Source organism: Vicia villosa, linkage group LG1, assembly GCF_029867415.1.
Source record: "Vicia villosa cultivar HV-30 ecotype Madison, WI linkage group LG1, Vvil1.0, whole genome shotgun sequence".
NCBI classification, from domain to species: Eukaryota; Viridiplantae; Streptophyta; class Magnoliopsida; order Fabales; family Fabaceae; genus Vicia; species Vicia villosa.
The window spans coordinates 180,181,175-180,193,449 of NC_081180.1; the positions used below are offsets into that span (position 1 = coordinate 180,181,175).

A 12,275-nucleotide genomic window follows, 5' to 3' on the forward strand; every position below is an offset into this window, starting at 1 on the left:
GATCTAAATTAGGGTTTCTGATTTAATCAAGGAATTTGAACTTCTGATACATCAGGTGGACCTCATGGCCTCTCATATGATTCAAAGTGCCTTCATGCCAAGTTTCAAGCCCTGATTCAAAAGATTACTCAGTCAACTGCTCAAACGATCAATAATCGACTGGTTGACCTAAAAGTCAAACTATGGACAAACTACAGTCAAAACTTCTGATTTTTGGTCAACATCCTCATTATGGAGTATCATTCATCATATGATCAAGGATTGATCATGATTCATCAAGAAAAACTCCAGAATCATCAAGAACCTGAGTTTCTAAATTAGGGTTTTTTAGGAAAAAGTCAACTGAACTTTGACCGGCCGTAACTCCCACATGGAACATCAGAAATTTCCCATCCAAAGCTCAATTTGAAGGAAATTGAATTCTCTACAATTTTGTCTCTCACATGCCCAGGCCAAAAATGCTTCATTTGAGAGATATGAGCCCAAACATTACAGGTCCTTCTAAAGGATCGCAAAAAAGTCGTTTTTTCCCAAAGCTCATAACTTGAACATGGTAGACTCACTTGAGATGAAACAAAAAGGGTTGATTAGAGGACTCTTCAAGCTTTCCAAAAAGTCCAAAAACATGGAAAAATGTTAAAGTATGGAGAGATGGTAAGATGCACAAGTTCACCAAATTTCAAGGGATGTACAAAGAGAGATATTGCCCAAAATGCACTTTTTTCTAAATGGGTTTGAATTCTTTTTATCTAATCTTTATCCAAAGCCCATCCACACCCTAGAAAAGTATATTTCAATTTTTTATTATTTTATTTATTATTTCATGGATTCAATTCATTTTATTCATGATTTAATTAAATAAAATAGTAAAAATATGAAAGATATGATTTTGGTTGATTTTCCAATCAAATATTGAGCATAATATTCATATTTAATCAAAGAAAAACGTGAGAGATACTTGTGGAGCAAGAAAGGCCAAGTTTAGAAAGATTTTGTACAAAATCTTTTTCAATTTCTTCTCTTACCAATCAACTTGATTCTCAAGCAATATTATAACCCTAAATTCGTTCCCTATATATACACCTAAAGTCTGCAGGCATAGAAAGGAGATTGGACGAAAAAATAGGAGAGGAGTTAGGGTTCCAAGCTTCCAAAAACTTCAAAGAAAAGTGAAGGATTCGTCTCTATCATTCCAGCCTTCTCCAAGTCCAAAAGATCATCCTAATCCCTTCTACAGGTATCAAAGGGTAAGTCTGAACCATGAAGCCTAATTGAATGTACGTATAATCCATGTTCATGACTAACATATTCATGCATGTGTTATGATTCTTATATCTCGAAATCCTTTGCGTTTTAATGTGATTTATTCATATCTATGAGTCCCTGAGATCATTTAAAAGGTGTTGAAGTCGTTGTTTTGGAGCTTTAACGTATGGAATAGATTCCACCATGGCTAGGGCAAAACGAAGGTGCTTCTTCGTTCTCATGCCTCCAAGAATTTTCAATCCAAAAAAACGGTTCCATTGAGTTCGTAAGGTGTTAATTAATAGGTCTGGGGGCGTTTGCATTTGTTTGGATCTTGTTTTGAAGGTATTCTAAATCGCAAGTTGAAGATGAGAAAAACAAAGAAAATTTCGCAGGAAATATCGTGGGTAATTCCACAAGAGAATCCGCAGGTGATCCCAAGAAGATGATGAATAGTAGTGCAGACCCCTTGACCACGCGTGGCATTCGTATATTGGACGGTCAATGCTCTTCAACTTCCTCTCTCCGCCTCATTGGTTGTTCAACGCATAAAGGGGGCCCACCTGACTTTCTCTTTTGACTCATCCAATCACTTTCATTGTTTTATATTAATTGTTTTTAAGTTAATATATTAATATGAATCACTTGCAGAACAATTGGTAAAGGAGAATCGGAAGTGCCTTTAGTGACTTGGGTTCGAGTACGACCAGGATCATTTATTTTTATTAAACATTCAAGTTTAAATCCCATGCGTCCTACACACAAGCATGCACCATGATCCCTCACGCATCCACCACCAGATCTTCACAGCGCCAAGATCCAAGGGCCCTGGATTGCTAGCTCACCATGGACCATCATGAAGCTCTCACACCTAATCAGAGCTAAGTGCTCTAATTTTTTATTTTATTTGTTTTGTTGTTATTACTTAGTTTTTCTATTCTTTTTTTAATAAAAAAATATATTTTTTAACTAATTCTTTTAAAATTTCAATCTTTTTTTTTATATATACAAAAATAATGTTAGCTAATTTAATTTAAATTGATAATTTTAAATTAATTAGGGTTAGGTTGATAATTAATTTTTTTTATTATTCTTTTTAAACCAACTGCTTTAAACCCTGAATTAATCATGATCACTAATCACTGTCAATGGTAGGTGTTATCCATTAATACACCTTTTAGTCTTACAAACCCTGTAGGTCATAATAAGTTTTCTTGAATAAACCTGTTAGGTTTAGGGACAGGGTTTGTAAACCCATTTAGGGTTAGGGTTTGTAAACCTTTTTAGGGTTTTTTCAATTAGGGTTTAGATCAGTCAATGCACTAACTTTTTTTTTCTTTGTTCAAATTTCAGGGTTAACCAAGATCTTCCGATTACGCGTCATGCCAATCAAAAAGCTAAGTTCCGATTCTTTTTCTTAAAATTAATTTTTATTAATTGTACATTTGCCTTATAGGTTCAACTAGGGTTTACTTCATCTGTTAAGGAACTTCTCTTACACTCACCACTATTATTTTCCTATTAATTTTCAGAATTGATCGAGGGTTCGAGGAAGATCAAGGCATTCAAGAATTTTTGTTAATTATTGTTCTCTCTTTTTTGCCTTAATTTTCCCCATCCCCGCAGGTGTTTATTGTAATAGCGTAGGAATTTATTTTCTTCCTTTAATTTCCGTAATTATAAACTGCGTGGTTAGTAATCTTAGGGAGTGCAAGCCTTTAACAGAAGTAGATAACTAATTACAAGATAAATATCTGAATTAACCACCTGATTGTGCCACACACGCACCTTTAGGGTAATCCCTCTGGTTGCCTTGTTGCCTTATACTGTTGCCTTATTGTTGCCTGTTGCCTCTAAACGTATTAATAGTCAAAGTCCCTCGATCTAGAGGATACCTAAAGCAATGTTGCCTTCAAAGTTATTGAAACTCCCTCGATGTTGCCTCGTCCCTATTGCTAAGGTATCCTTCAAAGTTATTGAAACTCCCTCGAGGTTGCCTCGTCCCTATTGCTAAGGTATCCTCGCATGATGCCTAAGAAAATCAAATGACTATTATATCCTTCCCTTAGACTACCTGCCCTCTTTATGGCAAGGGGCAGTCTTATGGTGAACGATTACTATCGATGACCCGCACATCCAATTGAAAGACTTCCTGCCTTCTTATGGTATGGATAGACCCTTTCGCCCTGAAAAGCTAAAAGAACAAATTTCTAAACTTAGGGTAGTTGCTATTAATTGCTTGCTCAATTCAAATTTCAAATTCAACTCTTTTTCCCACTCTTTTCAAATCAAATTAAAAAAGACTACGCTTATTTACAAGCTAAAGTTCTTCTTCGAAAATCTTTTCAAACAATTCAAACATTTCCAACAAAGTGAGCTAAGCAATTAAGAGCCCATGGATAACCATGGATGCAAAGGGTGCCTTACACCTTCCCTTTGTATAACTTACCCCCCGAACTCAAACTCTTTTCAAAAGGTCTTTCCTGTTCTTTTAGCCTTTCCAATTGGATAAAATAAAAGTCGGTGGCGACTCTTGCTTACCGCAACATTTCATATAAAGTCAGTTCACCGTATGACAGTGATGAAGGTTGGTGTTCTGAAACTTCAAATCCTTACTTAATACTCCCCTCGTAACAATATTGCGGACTGACTTATATGTGTTGTTGTTTTCTGTAGGATTCCCACCAGAGATGAAGGAGTCCAAAACATGCAAGGGAGGTGGAACACATCTGGTGGCGTCATGGTTTCCAAAGAAGGGTTGGAGTAAGGAGACATGAACAACAGGATGGATGCAAGAAGAAGATGGAAGATCGAGTTCGTAAGCGACAGATTCGATGCGTCGAACGATATTGAAGGGTCCATAGAAGCGTTTAGAGAGCTTCTGGGAAGAATGGTGGTGCACAGTTTGTTGTCAATATGGTTGTAAGCGGAGAAGGACATGGTCACCCACCTCAAAGGTAATGTTACTCCGGTGTTTGTTAGCTTGTTTCTCCATCTTGACACGACTTTTGTTAAGATTTGATCTGAGTTGTTGTAAAATGTTGTGTCTCTGTAGTAACAAAGAGTCCAAGGGATCTATGGCGGTGGTGGTTGCAACATAGTCAGGGACTGAAGGAGGATCACGACCATAAAGTCCCTTGAAGGGAGTCATTCCGATGAAAGAGTGAAAGGAAGTATTGTGCCAAAACTCAGCAAGATGCAGGAACTTAAACCATTTTCGCAGATTGTCACTCACAAAACATTTCAAGTAAGTATCTAAGCACCGATTTACGACTTCTGTTTGACCATCGGTTTCAGGATGGTATGCTGTGCTAAATTTGAGTTTGGTGCCTTGTGCCTTGAATAGAGAACGCCAGAAGGAGCTCATGAACAAAGGATCACGGTCGGAGATGATTGTTTTTGGGATCCCATGTAGTTTAAAAATCTCCACAGAGAACCTATTAGCCAGATCCGGGGCTGTGAATCGTGTAGGCAATGCGATGAAATGACAATATTTGGTGAGGCGGTCACAGATTACCCATATAACAGTATGACCAAACGAATTAGGAAGTTGAGTGATGAAATCCATAGTCAATTCTTCCCAGACATTGTTCGGTGACGGTGGCGGTTGGAGTAACCCTTTCTTTTTTGTTGTTTCATATTTGTTCTGTTGGAAGGTCACACAGTTCTTGACATAGTTTTTGACATCCTGCAACATGCCTGGCCAAGCAAACGAAGTGGACAAACGGGCTAGAGTGGGCTGGATGCCAGAATGTCCTGCAACAGGGGTGCTGTGGAACTCCTCGAGTAAGGCAGTGCGCAAGTTATCCCAAGAAGGTATGAATAGTCTATTTTTGTAGTATAATAGCCCTTGAGAAAAAGAGTAGTGACTTTCTTCTGTTTGTGCTAATTTTTGAACAAGGGCTTTTGCTTCAGAAGCTGTGGAGTATAAATGGCGAAAGAGGGCAATCAGATCTGGTACTACTGAAGTGAGTGACATGTATATGGGTTCTGGTGTGAACTTTCGACTCAGAGCATCTGCTACCACATTCGAACGCCCGGGTTTGTAAAAGATCTCAAAGTTAAAGCCTTGTAGTTTTGAAGCCCATTTCTGCTGTTCTGGCGTTTGTATCCTCTGTAATAACAAATCCTTCAAACTCTTTTGATCTGTGTAGATTTGGAACTTGTTTCCTATCAAATATTAGCGCCACTTCTTGACGGATTCGGTGATAGCAAACATCTCCCTTACATAGACTGAAGAGGACTACATATGCGGGGACATCTTCTTGCTGAAGAAAGCCAAGGGATGACCAGATTGGGATAGAACGACACCAATGGCGAAAGCTGAAGCATCGGTTTCAATAATGAAGGGCTTTGTAAAATCTGGTAGATTAAGTACCGGCATGTCGGTCATTATTGTCTTTAATTTTGTAAAGGCTGAATCGGCCTCTAAACTCCATGTAAACTTAGTGGAAGAACGCAATAAATCGGTGAGAGGAGCGGCGAGAGAGGCGTAGTGGCGCACAAACCGTCGAAAAAATCCGGTGAGGCCGATAAACCCTCGTAAAGTCGTGAGAGAATGCGGAACTGGCCAATCAAGGATGGCTTGAATTTTCTCGGGGTCAGCAGCTACACCACCAGCTGAGATAATATGACCCAAGTAGTTTACCTTTGACACTGCAAACACACACTTTGAAAATTTGGCACAAAAAGAGTTCATAGTCAACAAGTTAAAAATGATATCTAGATGAACCAAATGATCACTTAAAGAAGAGCTATAAATTAGTATATCATCAAAGAAAACCAACACAAATCGACGTAAATAAGGGCCTAATAATTCGTTCATTGCTGCCTGAAAAGTAGATGGCGCATTAGTTAAACCGAACGGCATAACCAAAAATTCATAATGGCCATCTATAGTTCTAAAAGTTGTTTTATGAGTGTCCTCCTTAGAAATGCGGATATGATGATAACCTGATCTTAAATCAACTTTGGTAAAAACTATTGCATTTTGTAACTCGTCAAGTAGCTCACCGATGGTTGGGATGGGGAAACGATCTTTGATTGTTACTGCGTTTAGCACACGATAATCGACACAGAAGCGCCAACTTCCATCTTTTTTTAACAATTAAAACCGGTGAGGAAAAAGGGCTATTACTAGGAACAATTAGACCATCCTGTAACATTTCCTGAATTAGAACAATCATTGCTTCCTTTTGCGAGTGAGGGTATCGGTAAGGTTTCACATTTATGGGTGGGGTATTGGGAAGTAATGGAATCCGATGGTCATGAGTGCGAGGTGGTGGACAATTAGGTTTTTGTTGAAAGACAGATGGGTATTTGTGGATAAGTTTAAGGATATTTGGGTCAATAGGTTCAGTTTGGTGTTGAAGGGGTGGGGGTTGTTGGTGAATTTCTGTAGGTTGGAAAGTCAATAGGTGGAAGGAAATGACAGAATTTGTATGAAGAAGTTGTCTTAGTTGGTGAAAAGTAGTAAGGGTGGAAAGGGCAGATGGGTCCCCGGTGAGTGTGATTTTAGAATCTTTGTGATTAAATGTAATGGAAGGAATCGAAAAATCAGCCTGTATAGGACCAAGTGTTCTTAACCAAGCCATTCCCAAAACAACATTAGCTCCCTCAATAGGTAATAGGTAAAATGGTAGAGAGAAAGGCTTTTCTTGAAGATTTAATTTGACACTGTGACAAATACCCTCACATTGGAGGTGTGAGCCGTTACCAACCATAACCAAAAATTGGAGAATTTGAGTAGTGGGTAAGTTGAGGTGGTGACCAAGTATATGTTGAAGAATATTATGGGTGCTCCCCGTGTCAACAAGATCCATCACTAAATGGCCACCAATAAGACCTTGAAATTTGAGAGTTTGGGGCGAAAACTGACCGGTTAAAGCCTGCGTAGACAATTGAAAATAAGTATCGTTGGTATCTACCGCATTTGCTGCTTGTATAATTTCCTCATCCTCAACCGGAAAAGTGGTTACCTCATCATCAGCCAATAATAACAGAAAACGGTTGGCAGCAGCACACTTGTGGCCAGGAATAAACTTCTCATCGCAATTGAAACATAACCCTTGGGCACGGCTGTAGCAACCTGCCCTAAAAATAAATATTTAGAGTCGCCACCTATTCTGAAGGGCGAATAGGAAACCCTACGCAGTTAAGAGATCGGGGTAAGTTATTATAATCAGGTCGAGGGAAGGTGTTAGGCACCCTCAACCCTTTCCTATTGGCTTTGAATCTAAGGGTCAAGTTTTATGGCTAAAAGTTAAGGTTAATAGCTAAGGAATTGAATAGGGGAAATTTGAGATTTTAGGGAGGGGGCTCGCCTTGGTTATCCAAGTGCCTACGTATCTCCTTAGGGAGAATCAGAGTCAACGTAGTTCGGGCACAAGGCTGTACGCCTTAGAATTTGATATGAACGTATTTGAATTTGATTAAAGGCTTTTTGAGTGGCCTATTCGCAGTTTTGAATTAGGATGAAAATCCGTAGTTTGATTTGAAGTGTTTTGAATGTTTTAAGTTTTGGGGCGTACAACCCTGATTTGATTATGGCACCGTTAGATGCGATGATCAATAGATTTGGTCAGTATAGCTAACAGATTAAGGGGCATTGCTGGTTACTCAGATCGATAGATTGATCGTCGCGGGCAGCAAATTAAATGTGTTTTGCATTTTATGTATTTTTTTATCTCTCGTCTAATGCGACTAATAGCTTTAGTCGGGTCGAGGAGAGAATTATTCAAGAATTAATGTTTCGCCCAAATGGCAATGGGATTGCACAGACCCTAATATATTGGTAGCTTTTATAGGGTTTTTATGATTATACTGCTAATTAAAATTAATTAATCAAGATGGTCGAATAATCGCGAAATAATCTTAATGTTAACAATATTATCAACCTAATCCTAATCCTACATCTAATCCTAATTAAAATTCTATCATTAATTTAATTTAAAAATTATATCATAAAAAAAATAATTAAAATGTAATTATACACCTAATATATAAAAGAAAATAATATAAAAACCTGGGCAACAATCCTATGTGTAGACTCCATGAGTGCCCACCATGGGCCTGCATCTTCGTGCACGTTAGATCTGGATCTGGCATGATCCTGTGGCTCCAGCGTGAGGTTGCACCACAGCCTTCTTTAAGCGATGCACGTGAGATTAAGAAGCAGAACAATTTCAAAAAAATATGTTGGAGCAGGGTATCGAACCGGCGCTCCACCAATTGCCAAGGTGTTGCACTAACCATCTGAACCCTATGCCTTTGTTGTAAATCAAGCAGCTGCATGGCATCATATATGAAAACAAAATATATGTGAAAGAGAAATCAAATCACATGCCCTTCATCTCCAGAACCGTGTTTTCACCAGTGATTAACCTAGAAAGTCTCGATCTCACTCTCTTCTTTCCATACCAACACAATCATATGAAACCAAATCAAATAATCAAAACACACAGAGCCAAATAAGAGAGGCGATGTTGGGACGGTGACGATGGGGTTGGCTGTCTTGCGGTTCTTCAAATCCCGATTGGGAGGTGTCGCGGCTGAGTGTGTATCGAATTTGTGCGTGGTCGTTGAAGCGGTTGAAGGCGGCAGAGGGTGGATCGAAGGAATGACTGTAGCCGGAAAGTGATCGCGGCAGAGTGTGAGGAGGGTTTGCGCTACGCGGTGAACGGCGGCGTTAGGCCGTGGGCGGATCGACCATGATGCCCACTGAAAAAAAAACTGCGCTGGATCGGACGGTTGTTGGCGGCTGTGGATCGCCTGAGCTGAGCGGCGAGTGGCTAGCGGTGGGCGACAGCATCATGGTGTCGTCTCCAACCTTCTTCTATTGCTACCACTTCTGCTGAGATTAGAACTATTGTGTTTTGCCGGTGTGAGTTGCTGTTTTTTTGAATGCCTTCCTTTTGCACAATTTTGGAGCTTTTGTAACATGAATCATGGTTATATCTTTACAGGTTATGTACAAATTGGAGGTTGATGCAGAATTGGGTTTGAAATCGGTATGCAGAGGCTGGTGTATTGCTTAGTTGTTAGTGAATGCTTGGAAACAAGTTTATTGTGACAGGTTATTGTTGATCTTGAAAAACTTGGCAGGTTGTAAGATTTTGGTTTGGTTGAATAATAAGAAAAAAGTATTTGGTGATGTTAAGGTCATATGAACATGGAGGTTAGTGTTAATATGAGGAAAGATTGGTATCGCAGATGTGAGAATAGGTTAGAAAATATATGAAAATTGGAAATTGTGTACCTAGGAATGGGAGTTTATCTGTGTGTGTTTTGGTGGAGAGTGGTATCGAATAGGGTTCCCTTTTTTGGTGAAATATATACATCAGTGGGAGTATCAGGTTTTGTGAGTATGAATGAAAAGGTTTCGTGAATATTCTGAGGCTAGGTTAGGATCCTCTACCGTCTGAATTGGCCTCCCCTAATGTGTACAAAAATATCTTATTTATATTAGTCAAAGTTAGGGTTTTCTATGCCTAATGGGCCTACTAAACCTAATAATCCTAAAACTAATTCTAATAATAGTTAATAATCCTAATAAAAATTAATACTAACTAATAATAAAATTAATAATAGTAATAGTAATATATACAAATTCTATAATAATAACCTTAGATAATATTTATATCACCTAATATTAATATTAATATTAATAATAAAATTAATAATATTAAATACTAATAGTTAGAAGTAATAAAAATTACTAATAATGATCCAAAAAAATGCAAATGTTAGTAAAAGGAAAATAATATTAACAAATGATGAAACCCTTGAAACACCTGTTAATCGCACCCATTTATTTCTCAGGATATTTTATAAGAGGGCGGGTTTGACAATAGGAATGTCAAATCCCACGACCCTTAATTTTGGCCCTTAATGAATTAAAAGATAAAGATTTGATCGGGCAAATTTTGGGGTATGACAACGGCGCTCTTGCATTTGGGCGGGCGAAAGGCGTTTAATAGGTAGTTTGGTATTTTGGGTGGGTGAAGGTGGTTTAAATTCTTTAGTTATAGTTGGGGAAATTGCAGAATTGAGTTTGTAGGTAGTAGGAAAAGGTTTTTGAAATTTGGGTTTGGCCTCATTAAATTTGGATTCAGTTAATTTAGCCAATCCTATGGCTTGGGAAATTGAAACAGGTCGGTGGATGGCTATTTCAGCACGTATTTCAGGTTTTAACCCAGAAATGAAACAATTCATAATCGCATCCGGTGGTAATCCGACAACTTGGGTTCCCAATTTTTCAAACTAGGTTTGATATTCCACCACATAACCTTCTTGTTTTAACTTAAACAATGTTGCTTGATGGTTCTCATATGTTGATGGACCAAAACGTAATTGTAGAGCATGAATAAAAGAAAACCAATATGTGAGTAAGTGACTTTGATGGAGCCATTTAAACCAGCCCAAAATGAGACTAAAGACAATCTGTTTTCAGGGGGTAGGTTGTAAAAACCATAAAATTGTTCAGCCTAAAAAATCTACTCTAAGGGGTTGGAACCATCAAAAGGGGGAAGCTCGAGTTTGGGTGTTCTTAAAAGGGGTAGAGGAGGTATGTTAGGCATTTGTTGGGCTTGAAACGGGTACGAAGGTATGGGTATGAAGGCGGATGGTGAAGAGGAATATGGGTTTGGGGGTGGTGGTGGTTGTGCTGCTGTGTTTGGGACAACGTCTGAATAAGTGTGGACGGAAGGGATGAACGGGATGGCGGTGGAATGTACGATTGAAGGGGCGAAGGTGATGGAGTGGGGGGTCATAGGAGTTGAAAAAAGGTTTTGAGAGAGGCCAGATGAGCCTAGTATATTTGGGCTGAGATGTTGTGTAGATAATGGAATAGTAGGTTGTTCTCTAAGTTTAGTAAGAATGGACATAATGGAATCATACCTTGAGTTAGCTGCTTGAGTTTCATTTTCCAAACGAGTATGCAGCTGACCGATATGTTGCTGGAAATCCATGGTGGATTTGTGGAATCTTTCATCAAGTTGTTGTTGGGTTTCTTGGAGAGCATTGTTGATGTGAAGTTGAGAAGTTTGAACGGTTGTGTTGACAGCTTCTTCAACAATTTCACGGGCAGATGGATTATTTGGTTTAGGAGGAGCCATGAGCAACAAGGAATGAAAGCACCAATGTTACCAATGTTGATTAAAGAACCAAAGATAACGTTCAGATCTACAAACTAGGAGGAAAAACATAAAACAAATTTAAAACATTTATTTTCTTGTCTTCAGCTGCCACACAATACAACTTTAAATACTAGGGTTTCTAGGTTGTTCAAAGGAACTTGGGCCTAAACATAAAAAGAGAAAATCACTTAAAAAAATTATAAAAGAAATAAGGCCCATTAACTATAGTAGTCTTTTAGCCAATTTGGACTTCCTTTCATTCTGCTGGGCCGTCCCATAGTGTTGGTAACATTGTGCTTCATGGCGGTGGAGATGTGAGTCGATATCTCAATGGCCAAAGGGTGGCAGTTAAGGGCGGTTCTGTTTCTTCTTCCTTGAAAAAGCAAAAAAAAACCATTTGCACCAATTGTATCTATTATGAGCTTTGAAACAGTTGTGGAAGGTTTTAGAAAAAAATTGTGATGATTTGTTAAATTGATAGAGCTTTATGATTATGCGTGCAGATTGCTAGAGCAACAAAAGAACAAATTCAAGTGTTAGAACCAAAAAACTAATTTCGATTGGGTCCTTATTGTAGGCGCATGGATCCTCTCCAGCAGAATATGTTCTGCTGTCCATGTTGCCCCTAATCCAATGGCAAGAGATTATTGAAATAAAATAATAAAAATAGAAATCGTATCTTTAATAAAAATGAATGGTGGAGATCATGGCATGACTATGAACACTATATACATTAATGGAGAAAAAGCAGTATGAATGTCTCTAGAAAGTTTCGCTAGGATATTTAACTGTGTGATATATATATATATATATTGCATAAAAAAACTACTATAAAAAAAATACCATTTGATAATCATCATTTGGTTAAAAAAAAATTTGGAATTAAAATGGAAA

General features: G+C 38.3%; 1 protein-coding gene across 1 annotated transcript; it reads right to left on the reverse strand.

Moving 5' to 3' along the window:
* Positions 1-6,254: 6,254 nt before the first annotated feature.
* Positions 6,255-11,360, reverse strand: LOC131660372 (uncharacterized). The gene is made up of 2 exons (XM_058929614.1): positions 10,760-11,360; positions 6,255-7,333 (listed from the first exon to the last, which is right to left on the reverse strand). Exons 1-2 carry the CDS (start codon positions 11,358-11,360, stop codon positions 6,255-6,257), a joined length of 1,680 nt encoding a protein of 559 aa, XP_058785597.1.
* Between the last annotated feature and the right edge of the window lie 915 nt (positions 11,361-12,275).